Source organism: Hemiscyllium ocellatum, chromosome 13 (genome assembly GCF_020745735.1).
Source record: "Hemiscyllium ocellatum isolate sHemOce1 chromosome 13, sHemOce1.pat.X.cur, whole genome shotgun sequence".
NCBI lineage: Eukaryota > Metazoa > Chordata > Chondrichthyes > Orectolobiformes > Hemiscylliidae > Hemiscyllium > Hemiscyllium ocellatum.
This window is the reverse complement of record NC_083413.1, coordinates 26320068-26344368: the sequence shown is the minus strand read 5'-3', so window position 1 is coordinate 26344368 and position 24301 is coordinate 26320068. Positions and strand designations below refer to the sequence as shown.

The 24301-nt window shown below is 42.8% G+C and overlaps 1 protein-coding gene across 9 annotated transcripts in view; it reads left to right on the top strand.

The window, feature by feature from the left end:
* Window positions 1-24301, top strand: part of lpp (LIM domain containing preferred translocation partner in lipoma) — a 401787-nt gene that overhangs the window by 298964 nt on the left and 78522 nt on the right. For all 9 annotated transcript variants that reach the window (XM_060834656.1, XM_060834661.1, XM_060834662.1 and 6 more), the window contains one exon: window positions 8115-8810. In XM_060834656.1, coding sequence (XP_060690639.1) covers window positions 8115-8810 — 696 coding nt within the window. The remainder of the gene's footprint in view (window positions 1-8114; window positions 8811-24301) is intronic.

Genomic DNA, 24301 nt, shown 5'->3' with positions numbered 1-24301 from the left:
CTCATAGATCAGTATTCAGGCAAGTGCACACTCTGGAAACTCCACTACATCTGGCTTAGAATGGTTAAATTACTTAGCAACATCCAAATCAGAACCAGTCAAAGTAAACATTTGGTGAAATGATCACCTGGTTCTAATGGAGGTCAATAACAACATGGCTGTATCAGTGATTGCAGAAACTGTCTTTAATAAAATTCGCTCTGGACTCCAACCCTTAGCTTTGTGCAAAACCTCGGCTAGACTGAGAAACTATACCGGGGAACCTTTAAAGAGTAAGGGTACAACTTCTGTTTTAGTCGCTTATGAAAAATGCCTGGTTCAGTTACCAGTGATTGTAGTAAAAGGCTTAGGCCCAAGTTTGATGGGGTGAAACTGGTTGATAATGATTCACTTTGATTGACTCAACATTTTTTGATTAGAAAATGGCTGCCTGACTGAAGCCCTAATTAAATATCCAGAAGTTTATCAGGCAGGTCTAGAGACCATCAAAGGAGCAAGGCCCTCTCGCATGTTGACCAGGAAGCAATTGCACAATTCTGCAAGGCCTGCTCAGTGCCATTTGTATTACAGACAAAAGTAGAGTTAGAATTCAGAAGGCTGGAAAATGATGGAATCTTCAAACTAGTGCAGTTTACAGAATGGACTGCACTGGGCATTTCGATTGTGAAGTCTGATGGGTCGGTTCACCTTTGTGGGATTTTAAACAAACAGTAAACTGCTTTTCACCGCAGGATAAATGCCCAAGCCCTTGCATAGACAATTTATACACAAAGCTGGCAGTTGGGCCATCCTTCATGAAGCTGGATATGAGCTATGCTTGCTCACAATTGCGGTTAGATGAGGATTCCCAGAAGAATGCTACAATTAATACCCACAGGGTTTGTACCAATGTGCAAGACTGCCATTTGGGCTATCATCAACCTGTGCAATTTTTCAGCAGATAATGGAGAACATCTTGTAAGGTCTACCTCAGGTCACCATTTGTGTAGATGATGTGCTAATAACAGGGAATACCAATAAGGAGCACTTAGAGAACTTGGACAGAGTCCTTAGATGTTTCTTCCAGATGGGCATACACCTTAGAAGGGAACAATGTGTGTTTCAGGCACCCCAAGTGACCTACTTGGGACACAGAGTCGACAAGACCAGGTTACATCTCTTGGAAGATAAAGTGAGTGTGATCAAAGGTGCCCCGGCTCTCACCTCTGTACTGGAGCTTAGGTCTTTCCTTAGGCTAGTGAATTACTACAGAAAGTTTAGACATAACCTTGCCTCCATGCCAGCACCTTTGCATTAACTCTAAAAAAGGGTTAGCTTTACAAAAAGCATAGCTGAGATATAGCTTTCAGGGGAATGAAGAAATAGTTATCATCCTCTTAGGTTTTGCCACATTATGATCCCAAGTGAATCTAATATTGACATGTGATGCCTCCCCATATGGCATTAGAATAGTGTCAGATCATAGCTGGCCCAATGGAGAGGAATGCTCAATTGTGTATGCATCCAGGACTTTGACTAATGCAGAGTGTAAATATGCCCAGATCGAGAAGGAAGGTTTGGTGGTCATATTTCAAGCTGAAAATGTGTTGCTGGAAAAGCGCAGCAGGTCAGGCAACATCCAAGGAACAGGAGATTCGACGTTTCGGGCATAAGCTCTTCTTCAGGTTGCCTGACCTGCTGCACTTTTCCAGCAACACATTTTCAGCTCTCATCTCCAGCATCTGCAGACCTCACTTTCTCCTGGTCATATTTCGAGTCAGGAAGTTCCATCAATATGTTTACGGATGTAAATTTGTGCTCATAACAGAACACAGACCTCTGCTAGGTCTACTTAAAAAGGACAAGACAGTGCAGCCCCTAACTTCAGACCAAATTCAGCAGTGGGCTCTAATAATAACTGCATCTAAGAACACCATTCAGGAGGCCAAGCAGCAAATTGAACTGCCTTCTGCTGGGAGATACACCACCAGTGGTACTGCCACTGGAGGCAAATGGTTTTAAATTTTCTTGACACATTTACACTCTCAGATGACAATATCAAATTTTGGACACAGAAAGATCGGGTCCTGGCAAAACTGAAACAGCTGGTGGTGATGAGGAAACCAAAGGTCACAACCAGAATTGAACCTGGAGAGACCAGATCACTGTAGAAGATGGCATACTATTATGTGGAGCAAGAGTGATTGCCCTGAGTGAAGGTTGCCACCGGATACTGCTGAACTCCAGCAGGATCATCCAGGGGTTTACAAAATAAAGAAGTTGGTGAGAAGCTATGTTGCTGCCAGGATTGGATGCAGACATAGCTGCATTGGTGGGGCAGTGCCCAGAGTGCCAACAAGGACTCTGGGAAATTACTGCCAGCAGCTTCACTGCATTCATAGTAATTCCTGGACTCGGTTACAGGTCGACTATGCAGATCCTTTCATGGGCTCAATGTTCTTAGCCATTGTGTTTGGACATGCGTAGAGTTCATTTGTCAAACACATGGATGACTATAGAAAATCTGCACGCATATTTTGCAATACACGGACTCCCAGAAGTGTTGGTCACAGATAACGTTCCACCATTTACCAGCAGGAAACTTGAGTATTTCCTAAAGTTGAATGGTATTTGACATATAAGGACAGCCCCATACCATCCATCATCCAAGGTATGGCAGAAAGAGCAGTCCAAATCTTGAAGGGAGGCTTAAAGAAACAGCTTCCAGCTATATTAAATATGAAACTGTCCCAACTGCTATTTGATTCTAGGACTACCCGTCATTCAGCCACAGTGATAGCTCCAGCAGAGTTGATAATGGGGAGAAGACCCAGCATCAGGAGTTCTACTGCTAGACACGAGACTCTGCTAAGTAAGACAGGGTGAATTTTGGTGTAGCAACCAAGGGAATGGCCCTGCATGGGTAAGAGGCATGGTCAACTTGAGGTCAGGTCTAGTGACGTATAAAGTTCAGGTAGGTGCAATTGACCTGAACAAGCATGTAGGCTACATGAAAGCTGCAAACTCGCAAACGATGTGAGACAAAAATGTGCCCGGCTTTTCAATATCGTTTCCGACTGTTCTGAAACCTGTGGATTCTCCGTCTCATTCCTGATGAAGGGATCTTGCCCGAAACATTGATTTTCCTGCTCCTCGGATGCTGTCTGACCTGCTGTGCTTTTCCAGCACCACTCTAATCTAGAATCTGATCTCCAGCATCTGCAGTCCTCTCTTTCACCTAGTTGGTTCTCCCTCTCCATCAAGCATTAAAGATAACTCAGAATCTAAGATGGCGGACGTCATCACCTTAGTTCCTTTGCTGCCTGTAGAAGAGAATGAATTTTTTCTGAGACGCTCCGGGTGCAAGAGGAGAGCTACTGTGTATTACACACTGCCTGTATCACTGCGTTTGGAAGGGATTCCTCCTCACTTCAGGTCTGGCTCTATGCTGCAATCATTGGTCTGAATTTTTGTTCCAACTTCAGGAGCATAGGGTTGAGAGAATTCCTGAATGGAAACCAAATCAGGACAAAGTGCTCCAGATAGTGAGATTGTGATTCAGGGATTATTTATGAGAGCTGACCTTGTTGTCCCATGTACCCCAAGAAACAGAGTAGAGGCAGCCACAGGAGCTGCGGGTGAATGAAGGCACTCATGTGATCCAAGACTTTGCCCCAGCTGCAAAACCTAACAGAACACAAGAAAGCCTTGCTCCCATCACAACCTCACTCCCCCTTTCAGTACTCTCCATAGATCCTCTAGCTGCCATCCTTATATGCCACACATTCTTTCTAATACTCATCCTACCATAGCTCCATATTAAGATGATGAGTATCTTGGAAGGCAACCTGCCAGTGGTGGTGTCCCCGTGCATCTACTGCTCTTGTCCTTCTGGATGGCAGCAGTCTGGAAAGGGTTGTTAAAGGAACTTTGGTGAGTTATTGCAGTGCATCTTGTAGATGGTACACATTGCTGCTACTGAAGTTCAGCAGTGGAGGGAATGAATGTCAAAGGCTGTAGATTGGTTACCAGTCAAGTGAGATGCTTTGCTCTAGATGGTGTTGAGCTTCTTGAGTGTAATTGAAACTGAGCGCAACTAGGCAAGTAGAGAATATTTCATCACAGTCCTGATTTGTGCCTTGTAGATGATAGACAGGTTTTGAGGACTTGGGAGGTGAGTTACTCACTGCAGAATTCCCGACCCTTGACCTGCTTTATAACACAGTAATTACATGACTACTCCCATTCAGTTTCCAGTCAAAGATAACTCCAGTAATGTTAATAGTAGGGGATTTATTTAGGGCAATTTCATTGAATGTCAAAGAGAAATAGATTCTATCTTGTTGGAGATGGTCATTTCCTGGCATTTTTATGGTAGCATGTTACTTGCTACTTTCATTCCAAAGCTGGATATTGTCTAGGTGTTACTGCATTTGGATATGGATATAGGGGAGGTGATAGCCTAGTGGTATTATCACTAGACTGTTAATCCAGAGAACCAGATAACATTCTGGGGACTCTGGTTTGAATCCTGCCTGGCAGATAGTGGAATTTGAATTCAATAAATATCTAGAATTAAGAATCTAATAATGACCATGAATCTATTGTTGATTGTAGGGAAAGCCGATCTGGTTCATTAATGTCCTTGAAGAAAGAAATTGCCATCCTTACTTGGTCTAGCCTACACGTGATTCCAGACCAACAGCAACGTGGTTGACTCTTAACTGCCCACTGGCCATTTAAAGATGGGCAATAAATGCTGCATAGCCAACAATTTCCTCATCCCATGAATAAATAAAGAAAAAAAAAGTGACGAGTCCTAAATGGTGCTGAATGTCATGCAATTGTCAGTGAACGTCCCCAATGCTGACCTTATGGTAGAGGGAAGGTCAATGATGAAGCAACTGAAGATGTTTGGACCTGGAACAGTAGGCATACAGTATACAGTCCTACCATAAATATGAACAAATACCAAAATCTAGTGCTCAGGAACAAACATAACTTGAAATTTTTCAAGGATATTGAAATAGAAAGGACAAGTAGTGATGTTTGAACTGTACAGAATCTTCCTCAGACGTTATCTGAGCAGCATTGTGGCTTAGTGGTTAGCACTGTTGTCTGTCAACGTGGGGGACCTGTATTTGCATCTACTCTCGGACAGTTTGTACACTCTCCCTGATGTCTGCGTGCGTTTCTTCCAGGTGCTCCTGTTTCTTCTCATAGTGACCAGGAATGTGCAGGTTAGGTGGATTAGCCATGGGAAATGCAAGGTTACAGGGAAATGGTATGATGGTGCGTCTGGGTGGGATGCTATTTGGAGGCTCGACATGGATTTGATGGGCACAATAGCTGACTTCCACATCGTATCAAGATTCTATGATTCATCTGAAGTACTGTGTTCAGTTCTGAGTACTGCAAATGAGCAGGGATATTTCAAATTTGAATTTTCCAGACTAAGAGTGGAAGTTTTAGATGGTGAAATTCTGAGAATGGTTTATACAGCTTAGTATACCCTTGAGTGTAAATGATTGAGGAGGTATCTATTTAAGATATTGCAGAATATAAAGTAATTCATTGGGATATATACAGAGAAATATTTGTTCAGATTCAGAGAACTCCAGATCCAGGTATCATAATTTAAAAACTAGACTGTGGATATCAGGGACCGAAGGGAGCTTTTGTGAGTGGCAGACTTTGACTTTGGTGTACTTCTTGTTTAAGAGAAAGTAAGCTGTTGCAATCCAGTCAGAGTGAAAGGCAGGGGCACGCAGTATTCCAATTAGAGTGAGAGGGGAATGGACAGTAATCCAGTCAGTGTGAGAGTGAGGACAGACAGTAATCCAGTCAAAGTGAGAGGAAACAGACAATAATCCAGTCGGATTGAGAGGGGGTCAGAGAGTAATCCCAGTCAAAGTGAGAGGGAGGACAGAGAGTAATCCAATCAGTGTGAAAGGAAACAGATATTAATCCAGTAATCCGGTCAGAGTCGGGGGGGAGGGGGGGTGGAGTCAACAGAGAGTAATCCAGTCAGGGTGGGGAACACACAGTAATCCCAGTCAAACTGAGGGGGGTGGGAGAGGGAACAGAGAATAATCCAGTCAAAGTGGAGAACAGACAGTAATCCATTCAAAATGAGAGAAAACAGACAGTAATCCAGTCAGAATGAGAGGGGAGGCAGAAAGTAATCCAGTCAGAGGCAGAGTAAGGGGACAGACAGTAATCCCAGTCAGAGTGAGAAGGGAATTGGCAGTAATTCAGTCAAGTAAGAAGGGGAATAGGCAGTATTCCAGTCAGAAGGAGAGTGGGAACAGGCAGTAAGCCAAGTGATTGACAGTCTGAGTGTCTGACCTGGAATACCTGGTGGGATACAGTTGGGAGAGAGAGAGAAAGCCATATTTGCATGCAGATGATTTTCCTTGTTACTGTTGTGAGTTTTCATTGCCACTGATTTCCCCTGGCCCTCTCGATTGCATTGAGCTGTTCCAATATTTTTCTAGCAGCCTTGATTGTTATTTAATTAAATTGGACTTTAATGTCTGGGTTGCTTTCTTGCAGATGTTGAATAGCCTTAAATATCTTTCTGAATGTCCAACATGTGTTCACAGAGTAATATCCCAAAGGTGACATCCTGACCAAATATTTATACTTTTGCCTTTTTACATAAAATTACTCTAAATTTCCAGCACAGAAACAGACCATTGCGCCCATCTGCTCTATCCCGGTTTTTCAGTTCCATACAAGCCTCCCTCCCCACCCTTCAAGTCTCTTTATATCACCATATCAGCAAGTGCTCTATATCTTTCTGCCTTTCTTTTTCTACATGCTCATCTAACTTCCGTTCAATGTATTATGATGTAAGCTGCTGGATATATGTATAAGTTTTAGAGTTTGGATTTCAGAATATTGACATGTGGAGTGGGTTTAACAAAAAAAGAACTAGGTTAGACAACATTGACAAAACAGTGACCCAATCCAGTACACGTCAGAGAACAGTGACCTACCTTTGTGTTACTGGAAAACTATGGTGGTTTGCAATAGCTGGGGCAAATATTAAAGAAAATGAGCTTGTTTTTGATTCAGGATAATCAAGAATTGATTTTAGCTTAGGAAACTCAGAGACTGAATGTATTTTAGGCCAATTAGGTGGAGACTTGCCTGGGATCAGAAGCAAATATAGTTTTTCACCTGGAAAGAAGTAACAGATAGTTCACAGAAAGCACAGTTAGACTGTTAGAGGGAGTAATTTGTGACATAAGTGGGTACTGCAGATGCTGGAGGTCAGAGTCACGAGAGTGGTGCTGGAAAAGCACAGCAGATCAGGCAGCAGCTGAGGAGCAGGAGAATTGACATTTCGGGCAAAAGCCCTTCATCAGGAATTCGTGCTTCATCCAAAACAGGAGTATTTGGTTAGAAATCAGTAGGTTATTAATAGCTGAGAAAGTCTGAGCTTTACGTCTTATGCGCATTCATGTAAAAAGACTTCACAGTTCACAGGAATTAACGGGGACAATCAGTTAAGTTAAACCTAAAGATTTGTTATGGAGTCTATAGGGTATATCTAAATGCATAATATCAAGAAATGGGATGAGACTTTGTTTTGCTGTGTGTTTTTCAAGGTCTTTCAAGTTCTATATTTAGAAAGCCTAGTTTTTTTACTTTTGTGGAGTAAGCTTCTAAAGAAGCTAAAGAAACTCTTGTACAACTATGTTTCAGTGACTGGCCACCACTTTAACTAAAACAAAACTAAAAAGTCATCTATCACAGCAGGTTTCATTCTGGAATCTGACTTGTCCAGTGGCAACATCAGCTTCGATCGTAACAATATCCACATTATTCACCTCAGTCACTCTATATAAGGCCAAGCCCACTCGCTGCATGAAGAGGTTTCTCCTGAATGCCTGATGGGATTCATTAATGACTGTCTTCTTTAAATAGCTTCTGGTCTCCCACACAAATGGAAATATCTTTTTACTGTCTACACTGTCAAACTCTTTCAGTAATCTTAAAGACATCTAACAGATCACTGTACTCAGCCTTCTCCTTTTCAAAAGAGTGGAGCCTTTTCCTGACCAATCTTTTCTGGCAGGTACAACCTGGTTTGGTCCTCATGGTACATTTTTTTTCTTCTTTTTCAGAGCCATGGAGTCACCTCAACCATCAGTTCTTCAACTCCTCAAACTCCAATAACGTCGGCTTCTCACAGTCCAGTGATTGGGCATCAGCGGATGGTTATCCCCTCTCAGCCACTTCTAACAGCTACCAAAAAGACAGCTGCAAAGCCCCATCCTACCCAGGGCATTGGTATGGCCCCAAAGACCCAACCCCAACCTGTTCCAGCCTCCTACACCACAGCCTCCACTCCTGCCCGACCTGCATTCAATGTGCAGGTTAAATCAGCACAGCCCAATCCCAATTTCATGCCACAGGGGCTTCAACAACCAGGCCTAGACCCTGCCACTTCTCAGTACCAGCAGTATAACCTGCAGCCAACTAGATTTCCCGAACCAGCTCCACCAATACAGAATTACACTCAACAGCCCCGCTCCATTGACCATGGGTATGGGGCACAGCCCACACGCTACACTGACCCAGGTTACACTTATAATCCTTCACCGAATCGCTACCAAGATCATCGGGCTGTTGCTCCAACACCAGCAGCTGGAATGGGTTATGCTGGTGACCCAGCATATGGAGCTCCGAATACCTGGAGACCCGAAGCACCTTATACCCACAATGCTCCTGGACCAAACCCTGGTGCCTATCATCAACTGGCTCCTAGTAAGAAAACTTACATCACAGACCAAACACCAGGACCTCTGCAACAACCTAAGGTACGAATGCATCTCATGTTAAGAGTGTTGTATGTTTGCCTGAAGGACATTTTCATGTCCTTTATTGTGGGTCTCCTCATTTTCACCTCCCTCACCTACAGGTCCAGACCATTCATACCGAAGTTTGATTTGAAAAATGTGCTGCTGGAAAGGCACTGCATGTCAGGCAGCATCCAAGGAGCAGAGGAGTCAATGTTTCGGGCATAAATCCTTCATCAGGAATGTGTGGGGAGAAGGGGGCTGAGAGATAAATAAGGGGGCTGGGGGAAGTAGCTGGGAAGGTGATAGGTAGATGCAGGTGGGGGGCGTGGTCATTGAGATAGGTCAGTGGTGAGGATGGAGTGGACAGATGGAAAGGAAGATGGACAGGTAGGAAGGTCAAGAGGGCGGTTCCGGGTTTGATTGTTGGATCTGGGATGAAGTGGGGGGATGGGCGATTTGGAAGCTAATGAAGTAGATGTTAGTGCTGTGTAGTTGAAGGGTCCCAAGGCAGAAGGTGAGGTGTTCTTCCTCCAATCGTTGTGTGGCTTGGATGTGACGGTGGAGGAGGCCCAGGACTCGCAAGTCCTTGGTGGAGTGGGAGGAGGAGTTGTCATGTGGTTATCAGTCTGTGCTCTATTGAAAACAGGCACTGTGCTTCCAGACTATTCTGTGATCATAAAGTATACATAACTTCATGAGGATGTGACAGGTTGTTAAATAAATTCTCCCTTTCCTGTCCCCTTCGATCTTCAACAGTATTCTGAGCTCTGGTTTTAACGCTTTACTTCATTTTCTCAATTGAGATGCATAATAGGAATTTCCGAATCATTACTCCCAAATTCCTGCTGTAACTTCAGGTATAAAAGAATGGTGTAAATGCAAACAAGTGCTACTTTATTCTAGTACTCCATGGTGTAAGATATTGAAGAGAATCCATTGGGAATGCTCCCTGAGACAATCCTCTACATAAGGTCTTAACTTTCAAATTTAAGAGGAGGTTGCACAAATACATGAGATAGAAAGGTATACAAGGATATAATGACATAGGAAGATGAGAAAGGAGAGGAAAAAGCTGACTTTGAGCAAAAACATGGACTTAATGGCCTGAATGGCCTGTTTCTAGATTGTAAATACTGCGTACCAGTGCTGCAGTTGTGACTCAGAATTGTATCTAGAGTGGAAACTATGAATGATGAGTCTGTAGAACTTCTCAGATCACGTCGGAGCCCATGTAATATTCAGTGACTCTGTCTGTGAACAGTCTCTCTTCTAATTAACGATAACATCTGTGGAGCTGGGGAGAAGGTAGCTGGGAAGGCAATAGGTAGATGCAGGTGGGAGGATTGTATCTAAAGTGGAAACTATGAATGATGAGTCTGTAGAATCTCTCAGGTCATGTCAGAGCCTGTGTAATTTTCAGTGACTCTCTCTGAACAGACTCTCTTCCTAATTAATAGAAACGTCTGTGAAGAGGGCAAAGGGATTTGGGACTTCTTGTATTCATATTATTTGAAGCTCGTACTCTGGTACAAAATCAGAAAAATTATTGGGACTTTGGCTTATAATTCTTGTGGGATGTAGGATGAAAGTCAGGCAATGATATTTAAGTTGTCTGGAGTCTTGGTCAGACTCTATTTGTTCCTGCTGAGCACGTCCATCTCAGGGAGGAGATGTAGTGCTGATTGTTCAGAATGATATTTTATCAGTGTACGAGCATGGATAGAGGATTGGCTAACTATTGGAAGACAAAAAACTTGGGATAGCAAACTGTAACTCATAGATTGGTACAGGGATCAGTGCTGTGGCCAAGATTATTTACAATAAATATTAGTGGTGTGGATGAAGAAGGTGAGTGCACTTTGGCAATTTTGTGGATGACACAAAAGTAGGTGGGAGGGCAAATAGTGAGGAAGACATAAAGAGACATAGACAGGTCAAGTGACTGGACAAAAGCTTGGCTGATGAAATTAAACATTGAAAATGTGAGATTATGCACTTTGAAAGGAAGAGAAGAGCTGAATCTTATTTAACTGGGGACAGACTGCAGAAAGATGCAGCATAGAGGGATAAGGTGGTCTTCATATGTGAATCACAAAGCCATCAGCCAGGTTCAGTGACTAATAGGGAAATCAAATGGAATATTGGTCTTTATTTCAAAGGGAATTGTGTATAAAACTGAAAGGCTAAACCTATAGAAGACACAAATCAAACCACAGCTGGAACATTGTGCTCTTCTTGTTTACTGAAGGATACATTGACAATTTGAGGCAATGCAGGGATTCACTAGGTTAACCCCAGGCATGGATGCATTTTCTTATGAGGAGAGATTGGTTTTAGAAAAATGAGCATAAACTTTATTGAAACACATAGGATTCTTAGGGATCTTGACGGAGTATATTTACTGACAGCTTCCCTTGTTGGAAAGACTAGGACCACAGGGCATAATTTCACAGTAATGGTTACCCATTTCTGATAAAGATGAGGAAAACTTTCTTCTCAGAGAGTAATAAATCCGTGGAATTCTCACAGCAGGCTGAAAGAGGCTTGGTCACTAAGTATATTCAAGGCTTAGATAGACAGGTTTTTAATCAGTAGTGGTATCAATAATTATGGAGATAAAGCAAGAGTTGAGGATTATCACATTAAATGGCAGAGCACAGAGGGGCTGAATGGCCTACTGGTCTCAGAACTCAAAGTCTTGTTGTTTTAATGTTGATTTTGGGGCTTCATAGTCACAGTTACTGAATAAAAGCAGATGACTATTTGTAAGAGATTTTCAGAAACTTTATTAAATGTGTTAAGCAGCCATTTAGGTACAAAGCACTGTTAAATTTGACAAAGAAAATTTACGGCCTCTGACAGAAGAGAATGCTTCACTGATCCCAAAGCTGTCCTCTAGAATAGAAGAGCAGAGGCAGCGGTTTCGGAGGACTGGAGAGTTCGTGCCTGATGTTCATGTCGTTTTGGATGGTAACAGTCTTTGTTCTTCCCTCAAACTGAAGTACGGAGATACCTGGTCTTGTCCCAAGAAAGAGTTTGCTCGTTCCCTTGGGTCTTGTCTCTCTCTGTGTCCTTCCCTTCACCTATCCTTGTTGCTGCACCTTATTTTGGGAGCTGGCCAACTATGCTATGTCAAAGACCTGTCTCAACCTTCTCATGATCAATGACCATGGTCAGCTACAAGTGGCGGCAAGATTACTGTTGATCCTTTGCCCGCCTCCATGGGAAGCTTTTTTTTCTAAGAACAACGATTTATTTTCCAAAACCAATACATTGATAATGGTGTACATATGGCATCAGATAAATTGTTAACACTAGTTCAATGGGGCATTGTGACCTTAGTGCTGCTTGTGATTCTTCATTTTCATATCTTAGAAATTTGAGAAGATTGTTGCTGCTATAATAGCAATTAAATGAAATATCATACTAAACTGTTAATTCTTGGAAAATTAATTTTAAAGGGGCCTAAATTTCTGACATTGAGGAAAGAGCGAGACAGAGACAGAAAGGAATGGGGAATGAGGTGAGGTTTAGAGAGGGAATTCCAAAGCTTGGGACACAGACATTTGAAGGCTCGGCTGCCGATGGTGAGCCAGTCTCCAGCACCTGAATCGGAGAAGTGCAGTTATCCCAGGGGAGTGTACTGGCGGGAGGAAAGTACAGAGATAGGGAGAATGTGGATCTGGAGGCACCTCCCGAGAAAGAGAGGTGTGTAAAGTTTTGGAGAGATTAAAGAGGGGGGGGATCTTTGGGCTGAAGTATGTTACAAAGATGGTCCAGGATCTAGCAGGTGAGGAAGGTATAGACTCAGGGAAAGTTAGAGAGTCTGGAGAAGGTTCCAGAGATGGGAGGGTTATAGGGGCTGGATGATGTTACAGAGATAGAGAGGGCTATAGTGGCTGAATGACGTTGCAGAGATGGGGAGGGTTACATGGGCTGAATGACGTTACAGAGATGGGAAGGGTTACATGGGCTGGATGACGTTACAGAGATGGGGAGGGTTATAAGGGCTGTATGACGTTACAGAGATGGGGAGGGTTATGGGGCATAAGGCAGGGAGTGGATACTGATTAGGAATGATCAGCCATGATCATATTGAATGGCGGTGCAGGCTCGAAGGGCTGAATGGCCTACTCCTGCACCTATTGCCTATTGTCTATTGTCTATTGTATTGTGTGCAGTTCTCATCTCCAAATTTGAGGAAAGACATTCTGGCTATTGAGGGAGTGCAGCGTAGGTTCACGAGGTCAATTCCTTGAATGGCGGGACTACCTTACGCTGAAAGACTGGAGCGACTGGGCTTGTATATCCTTGAGTTTAGAAGATTGAGAGGGGATCTGATTGAGACGTATAAGATTATTAAAGGATTGGACACTCTGGAGGCAGGAAACATATTTCTGCTGATAGGTGAGTGCCAAACCAGAGGACACAGCTTAAAAATAAGGGGTAGGTTATTTAGGACAGAGATGAGGAGAAACTTCTTCACCCAGAGAGTGGTGGCTGTGTGGAATGCTCTGCCCCAGAAGGCAGTGGAGGCCTAGTCTCTGGATTCGTTTAAGAAAGAATTGGAGAGAGCTCTCAAGGATAGTGGAATCAAGGGTTATGGAGATAAGGCAGGAACAGGATACTGATTGAGGATGATCAGCCATGATCATAATGAATGGTAGTGCAGGCTCGAAGGGCCAAATGGCCTACTCCTGCACCTATTGCCTATTGTCTATTGACTGTCAGGAAATGGAGTGATTTGAGAAGTGAGTCCAGCCAATCAGAAAAATCATTTTTTGTTCCAATTTTGGCTCCATCTCCTTGTATGATGACAGATCACTGTCCTGTCGCAGTGTTGTGTGATTGAAATCTACTTCAATCACTAGTACATTGCTGATTCTTGGATCATTTTGCATTCTTTAACTCAGTGTTTGTTCCCTTCGACCTTGGCTCCTCCCTTCACCCTATCTTTCTCCCTCTGCTTTTTCTCTGCCCTCAGTTAATCTCTGTGATGTGACACTGAACAAATTGTGTACCAGCATTCATATAATTGCCTTTATATTCTACCTCCCAAAACTGTCTTGCAAAATCTCCATCCTGTGGAGCTGTCGCATTTTTGACTAACTCATAAGTGACTCCTGAAGTGCAGGAAGCGAGACGGAAATATTAATTCTGAGCCGTTGCTGTGATCATGTGCTTGTTGTGCCAATTTGTAATTCCCTCAGGAAATGGCTTGTACAAATTAAGGATGTGTATGTGTGTCGGTCAGGAAGGTGTGACTCATTCCATTGGCAATTTGTCTGACCAGCTTTCCTCAATCTTTAGTTAAATGACGCAGCCTGTGAATATAAAACAGCAATTTTACTAAACCTGTTCATTAGCAAAGGAGAAATGACAGACTCGCAAAGGTGAAACCTTTCTGTTCAAAGTGAGTGGTTTATTGGAAGCTTCAAGCTGTTTAGATAGTTTTTATTACACTGGTTAATCAGTCACACACTCAGTGTTTAGGTACAAGCAAAAGCACATTTAAATTTAATGAACTATCAAAGAGATCAGAATGAAATTCATAATAAGAGAAACACACTAGCTCCTCAGAGCAGAGCATAGATTGGCCAAGGGACAGTATAATGACCCATTACACATTATGACTGAGGGTAAAGCAGAGAATATTTTACAGAGAATCTACAAATGTTCTGGAGATAACAAAGACAGAGTGCAGCGACAGGAAACACTGGAGCCTCAGAGTGCAGGCACCTTGACACACACTGTCAGCTGTCCCTCAGTGCATGGCATTCTCTCAGGAAATTGTGCATTTAACTCCCACTCCAGAGTCATATGCATAAGACATAGATCACCAACTGAGTGCAATGTTGAGGGTGTGCTGACCTGTCAGGCAGTCAGTACTGAGGGAGTGCTGCACTGTCAAAAGACCAGTACCGTGGGAGTGCTGCATTGTCGGAGGGTCAGTACTAAGGGAGTGCCTCACTGACTGAAAGGCAGTACTGAGACAGTGCTGCCCTGCCAGAGGGTCAGTACTGAGGGAGTGTTGCACTGACAAAGGATCAGTACTGAGGGAGCGCTACAATGGCAGGGAGCACTGTACTGTCAGGGGCTCAGTACTGACAGTCCACTGCACAGTTCGAGTATTAGTACTGAGGGAGCACCACACTGTAACTTCTGGCCCCAGACTCCCATAATCATCAAATGAGGAGATCATCCATGCTTCAAAGAAGTGTGCAGGAGAGCATGCCAGAAGCAATACCAGATATATCTGAAAATGATGCATTAATCTCATAAGGCTATACCACAGGGCTACCTGTGTGCCAAACAGTGAAGTAGCCTGCAATACACAAGCTAAGAAAGCCAACAACCAACGGAGCAGATCTTATCTCAGCAAACCTGCTATTTCTAGTCATGAATAGTGGACAACTAAACAACTAACAGGATGAGGATGTTCCACAGACATCGCATCCTCAATGATGTGGGAGCCCATCTCCAACCTGAGATGTCAAGTGGATGACATATTTTGGCCTTTTCCTAGAGTCCCCAAAATCACAGTTGCCAGTCTTCAATCAGTTTCATTAACTCCACATGACAACAAGAAACATTTGGAGGCACTAGATACTGCAAACCCTATCAACCTTTATAATATTCTGTCAATAATACTGAAGATGTGTGCTCCAGAACTTGCTGAGCCCCTCACCAAGCTATTCCAATACATCGACAACACTGGCATCTGACTGACTGGAGAATTGTCCAGGTTTGTCCTGTACTCAGAGAGCAGGACAAATCCAACTTGGCTAATTGCCACCCCATCAGTTTATACTTGATCATTAGCAGTGTGACAAAAGTGGTCATTATTAATGCTATTGCATAAGGATGACCTACTAACTGTCAGGGCCATACAGATCCTTATCTCATTATAGGCCCAATCTTAACATGAATAAAACTGCTGAACTCCAGACGAGAAATGATAGCGACTTCCCTTGACATTAAGGTGATATTTAACTGAATGTGGCATCGAGGAGCCTGGGCAAAACTGGACTCAATGGAAATCAGGGATAAATGTCTACATCAGATTGTGTCAGTATGGTATCAGCTGCCAGAGGAAGTGGTGGAAGCTGGAACAATGACATCACTTAAAAGGCAGCTGGATGGGTATATGAATAGGAAGGATTCAGAGGGATATGAGCCAAGTGTGGGAAAATGGGATTAGATTAATGTAGGATATCTGGTCAGCATGGATGAGTTGTACCAAAGAGTCTATTTCCGTGCTGCACATCTCTATGACCCTATATCTAGCACAAAGGAAAGTGGTATTGGTTGTTGGAGGTCAGTCATCTCGGCTCCTAATCATATCTTCAGGAGGTTTCCAAGGTGATGTCCTTGACCCAGTCGTTTTTAATGACTTCATCAATGGCCTTCCTCCATCAAAAGGTTAGAAATGGGGAGTTTGCTGATGATAGTACAATGTTTAGCATCATTCATGTCTCCTCAGATATTGAAGCCATACATGTCCAAGTGCAGAAAAAACTGGACAATACCCAGGTTTGGGTTGACAAGTGCCTAGTAACATTCACACCATACAGGTGTCAGGCCATGACCTTCCCCAGCAAAAATGAATCCACCTATTACCTCATGATACTCAATGGCATTACTATCACTGAATCCCACACTATTAACATCCTGAGGGTTGCCAATTACCTGGAACTGAATGGGACTAGCTGTACTGTAACTACAACAACAGGTCAGAACAAGGCATCCTGGATGAGTAACTCACCTCCTGATTTGACAAAGCCTGTCCACCATCTACAAGGCACAAATCAAGAGTGGGTTGGAATACATTCCACCTGCCTGAATGAGTCCAGTTCCAACAACACTTAAGAACTCACCATCCAGGACAAAGCACTCCATCTACCACCAGCTACACCATCATTGCTCAGTAGCAGCAGTGTGTATCATCCACAGGATGCATTTCAACAACTCACGTAAGACTTCTCTGACAGCAGCTTCGAAAACCTGCAATTTCTCCCACCTAGAAGAACAAGATCCATGGGAAGACCATCAGTTGCAAATTTTCCTCCAAGGTACCACCATCCTTTTCTTGGAATGTGTGCCATTCATTCAACGACAGTGGGTCAGAGTCCTGGAACTCTGTTGCCTTAAACATTGTGGTTGTCACTGCACCCCAAAGATTGCAGTGGTTCAAGAAAGTGGTTCCCCATCAACTGTTCCAGAGCAATTTGTGATGGATATTAAATGCTGGCCTAGACAGTGTTGTCCACATCCCCTGAATGAATGAGACAAATTTTAAAGATTTGTCATTACCCACACCCCCACTCTCTGATAGTCCCTGTACATTGTGTTCCCCTAATCCTCATCTACCTCCCCATCCCCTCACTCAGGATCATGTTCATGTGTCTCACATGGCTCTCGCTGGTGAGCAATGGAACCAAGGAATTCTGAGCTTATCAGGCAAATGTAGAAGAGGCTGTGAGACTTGATTAAAAAAAGGTGAATTATTCCTCAAAACTTGGATAAATGTTTGCTCTGCAACTAATGTCACTACATAAGTCACACTGCAATTTTCACAAATTAGATGCCATGTTTCCAACATCTCAGCAGTGACTACTCAGTGACTTCATTGGCTATCAATTTGTTCAGTTCATGGGTTAAAGGAATGGGGAAATCAGCCAGGAATCTAAGACTAACAAATACAAAATTGAACCCAGCTGTGATGGCCTCCGTTGCCAATTATCTGATTCCAATCACACTCTTTCAGTTCAGGCAGGAACAGTGACCATCTGACCATGCTCTCCAGCTACTGTTTGGTGGCCAAGTGTCCGGAAGGATCCAGCACCAGGTGGGGGAGGAAGCGAATCATGAAAGCTGTTTGTGTTGATCTTTTGGTCCCCTTTGCAGGCTTCTTCCTGTAGCCTTTACTAGCCCTGCAATTTGCTATTATTGGTGATAGCTTTTGCATTTTTATCTGCTTTCTCCTTTTCATTTTATCTTGTCCAGTGCTTCATTAGTCAGTCATGATTGGTTTATTACCAAATAGTCCTCTTCTCCATTTGCTTTACAAATTGGTTCTCAAGCTCATTATGTTCTGCTGAATAACTCTCACCTGATCTTGTTATTTCAGCCACTGAGAGATTCACCCAGGTACAGTAGATGTTGTGTTACATCTCATGGTCAGTCTGCTAGTATACCTTTAAAAGTCACTGCATCACAGTATATGAACTGAGAATATAAATGTCTCCTAGTTGAGCTTACCTCAGATCACTTGAAGCATGGCAATTCACCGAAAGTGTGTAGCACTATGGCAGCAAAATGGCTTATTGTTAGCCCAGACACTAACATGTCAATGTATGTAATGTTTGTACAGAATAGTTAGTTATAATAAACATTTGTTGGACTCTTCAATTCCACAATATCCACTTGCAGTTTCTTAAGTTGTGAGGGATACGATAAGCACTGCTGCATTAGTGCAAGCATCCTGCAGGAAGCAGAGGTTTCATAAAAGGAAAAACTCTGCCTCATCACATTGAAGTCAATCTTATGTAAGTCTAAAACCTCAACGTTGCTTCATGTTCCTCCCTTGCAAAGTTGACTTCGCATTTGATTGTGTGATCATTGCTGAGAGATAGATTTGCAAGCATGGTTAGACTGAACTAAATCTAGCTCATTGCTCAACAATATAATGCATTTGGCTGTCCCAATTCTTCAAAGTTTTGTTGCAAAACAAAACCTCACGGACACGTCCAAGAATTTCACTGCTTTTGTGATGAATTTGGAAATTTGGGTTCTAACTTGAACAGAACCATGTATGGCTTGAGGCATGATTTGTATTTGCATGTTATGTATATTAAAAATGACATTTTTACATTCCTGTTTTAGTTCTGCTAATGGTTTGGCTTGGCAGAGAAGTCTACAGCACAGAAAAAGGCCTTCAGCCCTTTAAGGTTGTGCTGGTCAATAACAGCTAGAAGAAAGTGAGGATTGCAGATGCTGGAGATCAGAGCTTAAAAATGTGTTGCTGGAAAAGCGCAGCAGGTCAGGCAGCATCAACAGAGCTTAAAAATGTGTTGCTGGAAAAGTGCAGCAGGTCAGGCAGTATCCTGGTCAATAACAGCCTCTAATTATTCTCATCCCATTTTCCAGCATTTGGTCCCTAACCTTGTATGCCTTCGCATCACAAATACACATCAAAGTACTCCTGTAATGCCTCTACCACCCTGAAAGGCAGTGCATCCCAGATTCCCAACACTGTGTAAGAGTAAAACAAAATTCCTCACATTCCCTATAAAACTTTCTGACCCTTTCCTTAAATCTACGGCCTATGGTCATTCACCTCCATTCACCCTTCACAAAAGGTATAAGTTCCTTCTTCTCTGCCCTATCTATGCCCCTCATAATTTATATATCTCAATTGTATTCTTCTTAGATTCCACTGCTCCAAGGAAAGCAGCTCCAGTCTATCCAATCTTTCCTTGTGACTAAAACTCTCCAGACTAAGTAATATCCTGGCAAATCTCCTCTGCACCTCTCCATTGCAATCACATCCTTACTATAATATGGATTCCAGAATTGCACGCAATATACTTCCAGAACAACCTTCCCACTCTTAAACTCGAAGCCTTGGCAAATAAAGGCAAGCATGCCATATGTCCCAAAGTGTGTTTACGTGCATGTAATTGAGGCCTTAAAGTAAATACATTGGTACTTCGGAAAATACAGAAAAAAATAGGAGAAAAGAATTTTGTTGTTGCCAAGAAATGAAGTGTCTTCTGACACAGAAACACAGGAACAGAAACATGATTCCCTTTCGAAACAGAGAGCTATCCAGAAGGTTAGTGAGTGGGCAGTTTCTTTTAGAGAGAGACATCAGTCATTCAGAGACAAAAGGCATATAACACCTCAGTGCTGCTGAGCAGTCTCCAAAATAGTCAGGCAACAAGAAAAGAAGTCATGAGTGCCTTAGTCATCAGGAAGAGAAAATTTCCAGAAACAGAAGACTTTAAGATATCAGAGTGGAAGACATCCAACAAAGCTGTTTAAAGCATGCATCTAAGGAACATGCATTAAGGAGTAACTGAGCTATGTCAGCCACTTGATTTATAGTCTCATTAACAGACGTTAATTCATAAGATAGCATTGAATGAATTCTGAAGATGCCCTTCACTGAGCTTTGAGTATCTGTACGGTTATGGTTGAGGGTAAAGAGTCTTTATTTCAAATTTTTGTGATGAGACCATTTCAGATAGTTCTTCCATAGTGTAAAATAGTTTGTTTTATCTCCCTTTGCACTTACAAATGTTTATGTTGTTTCGTTTAAAGTAATTGGCAGTTTTGTGTGAATATGTTCAGTGTACCTGCAGTAAACAAGTTGTAAAAATAAAATTAATGTGTCAGAATCTTAACATATTTTTGCAATGTGTCATTTTCATCAAGTTTCATGCAGGGCTTTCCTCTGCAATGCCCCAAGTTTTCTCTTGCTGTCACCACAACTCGCCTCCTGAATGAGTTACCACACTCATATGGCTAATTCACTCAGGTCACCTCAGACCTTCTCGCCACCTGCACCAATACTAACAGCTGAGCCACTTACTTTGATCTCACTTATTCTCTCCCTTTGTCTCATTCCAAAGGAAAACTGGCCACAATAGAGTGAAAGAACCAAGACAAGTGGTGTGGTGCCCAACATTTAGTTCCTTACTTGCTACAAAGACAGCCATCCTGAGTGGCTGACTGACTGTGCCCAAATTCCTAGACTAATATCAAAGTTGCAGTTGGTGTACTGTTGCATCTCTCTGCCTGAATGGTGTCTCCCTTGATGTGCAAGTTCAGTCGATTGGCCATCTCAATTGCCCATAGTGTTGAAGAATATGTAGGTTAGCTGCATTAGCCACGGGAAATGCAATGTTACAGAGATCGGGTAGGGGGATGGCCTGGGTGGGAAGCTGTTCAGAGGGTCATTGTGGACTTGTGGGCAAAATGGCCTGTTTCCAAATTGTGGGGATTCTATGATATGATTCTGAGACTTGACTGAGGATTGCTTCTCTTACAATTTGAGATTGGCCCCTTGCTTGCTGTACATTCAGTGTTTTTGTCCTGTACACTGCTGGAACATGGTGTAGGTGTGAGATTGGCTTGGCACACTGCCATACAGCAAGATGTCCAGACATACACATGCACACACATGAACTCGACTGGTAACTGCTGACAATCATGACAAGCTGAAAATGTGTTGCTGGAAAAGCGCAGCAGGTCAGGCAGCATCCAAGGAACAGGAGATTCGACGTTTCGGGCATAAGCATTTCTTCAGGAACACATTTTCAGCTCTGATCTCCAGCATCTGCAGTCCTCACTTTCTCCTCAATCATGACAAGCTGCCTGGATTTGTTTCTGCTCGAAGTGTTAAGACAGGATTACTGTGAACTTGTTTGGCAAAGCAGGGATGCTTTGAGCATCCAGATAGGCTCAAAGTGAGCAAGTGTTAAGAGAGTGAGAGACAGCTTGATCCAATATGTTAGTTGGGTGCCTGCCCTGCCAGCAGCACTGCAACAAAAGGTGCCGGTGCACTCCAAGGTGCAGCATTGATATGCAGAAGCATCCTATAAGTGGATCAGACATCTGCCATGATGTTTCAATGAGACTGGTGCGTGTTACCCATGGAGTGTACGCTAAGATATTGGTACCAAGTGTCCAAGATGAGCGTCAGGAGGAGCAAACAGTGAGCTGAAGTCACCAGGTCTAACGCTCTGACTTTCATATTGGAGGTTCAGAGCATCTAGTTTCACTCAGGCAGGTGGTAGAATAGGAATTTGTATATTTATGAGACAATATTAAGTTGTAGATATGAGACTAATAAGGGACAATGCCTGTGAATAGGCCTATTGTTGCTGGTTAGTGAGAACCTTGTCTGGACATTCAGTACTCAATTAGAAAATGTAATATTTTGGCCTTACCATCGAGAAAAGCTTCTCTCAAATTCCCAATCGTTTCTCCCAAATTTCTCACTATAGTTCACGTTGTTAAGGGTCTGAGGACATTTGCCTGTAATCAATGACGTTAGGTTTCACTCTAAGATCTGTCCAGTATTACCATCAAATCAATTCCTTGACATAATCTGGTCTGGTTACCCCAATCTATAATGAAGTTAAAATAAAGATGTTATTCACAGAACCATTTCCATGCAATTTCCTGATGTTTGAGTTAACAGCAATTTGAACAGAAGCAGCTCAATACAATAAATCAGACTTCAATCAAGAATTATTTGTTTATTTCAAAGCATTTGTCTAAGTGTTCCTGAGAACAACAAGTACAGAGATGGTGACTGCAACAGCTCTTGGGCAATGAGTGACTGAATGCCTTCTCAAATCAATGTGGCATTTTCTGCAGAGTTTTGTTCCTCATTTGAAGGAAACTGCATTATTCTGTCTGGAAAGAGACTTATAACAGGGGAAGATTCATTAGTTTCCAGACTGCTCAGCACAAATTGATTCATAGCTTTCAAGAATGACAGGGATGTGTCTCATTTGTTCCACAACCTAATGAATAAAATTACAGATGAATCTGCTTTTTGAACACAGGACATTATGTGCACAGTTTGATGTTCGCACTGACAAGCTTCCATCATCTGCTTCCTCCCTCTCACTGTAATTTCAGTATTTCTTTTAATGGTTCTCTAACCCGACCTTCTCTAATAGACCTCCCTCCTTTTCTCCCCATCCTTCCATTCCTACTCCCAAGAAGCTAATTCAACTCAATCTGATCTCAATATCCATATAATGGACTGTTCAGCTACAGTAAAAGTAGCAGAACTGAGAAACTGAGCCCAAACATTTGAATCCACTGAAAACTGCAACTTAGGGTGACTGTCTCAATTAAAAGCTGGCATTTCTGACAATATAGGAAGCCCTTAGTACTGACCCTCTGACAGCGCAGCACACCATCAGTACTGATCCTCCAAAGTTGCAGCCTTCCTTCAATACTGACCCTCCAACAGTTCAGTGTTCCATCAGTAATGACAGTCCAGTGCTGCCCTCCCTCAGGACTCGCCCTCCGATTGTACCGCACTTCCTCAATCAGTGTTGGTACAAACTCACCTGCTCAATTCAAGCACCACGGACCCCACCTTGCAGTAATGTCCTGTTCTCCTGTACAGGAGCTATGTGGAGCCCCAGAAGAAGTCCATTCAGCAGGAAGTGGGCCCCTCACATTCATTTTCTATTTGGCTGTGGTAATTTCACAGCAAAAATGTGTCTGTGAAGTGGTGACTTGGAGCCAGTGGTTTTGGCATAATGATGTTTGAGTGTTTTTGATTTGTACAGGCATTCAGTGGTTCCAACTGATAGCCACTTCTGTGTGGTTTAATTCTTTTAAGGTGGCCAATTAATGCACAGCAATAGATTTGTGTCTGCTGTGCTTGAGATTTATAGAATATGACTTTTTCATTCATGCTATGTGAGGTACATGGTTTCAGCCAGCCCAGTGTATATGTAGCAAGCTTAAGGCTCCACGTCAGAAATGCTGCAACTTACTTTCTCAAGAGCAGGTCAGCATGGAACCTTAGAATCATAGAATCCCTACAGTGCAGAAGTAGGCCATTCGGGCCATCAGGTCTGCAGTGACCCTCTGAAGAGGTCCCACACAGAACCAAGCCCTTACCTTATAGCCCTGCATTTCCCATGGCTAATCCTGCTCACCTAGACATCCATGAACACTGTGGGCAATTTAGCATGGCTAATCTAACTAAGCTGCATATCTTTGGGCTATGGGAGGAAACCGGAGCACCTGGAAGAACCCCATGCCAACACGGTGCAAACATGCAAACTTCACACAGATCATACTACATACAGCTGATTTAGAGTGACTAATAGTTCACTTGGGTTTTGATTTCAATGTTGATTGCCCCATTGTAGGAAGGTGCTGACATAGTGATAATGTCACTGAGCTAACTATCCAGAACCCCAACCTACTGGCCTGGAGACATATATACGAATATATTAGTTAAGAGCAAATGTGAACTATTCAACTTTTCAAGCTTGCTTTGCCATGCAATAAGGTCATGGCTGATCTGATTTTGTCCAAATTTCACATTCCCATTTATTGCTGATAACGTTTGATTCCCTTGCCTGACAAGAATCCATCTGCTTCTGCCTTTCTGAGAAAGAAAAAAATTTTCCTCAATTCTGTCCTGATAGCGCAACTCCTAATTTTAAAACACTGCTCCTCATTCTGAACTGACCCACAATAGGAAACATCCTTTCCATGCCAACCTTGTCAAAGCCAACTCAGATCTTTCACATTTCAATAAAATGGCCTTGCACTCTTCTAAACCCTGATCAGTAAGCCCAGCTGTCCAATCTTTACTCATAATATAACTCGCTCATTCCTGATATCAATCCAGAAAACCTCCTTTGAACAGCCTCCAATCCACTTACATTGTAGACAGTACTTGAGATGTGGCCTCACCAATGCTGTGTACAAGTGAAATCCAACGTCCTTACTTTAATGTT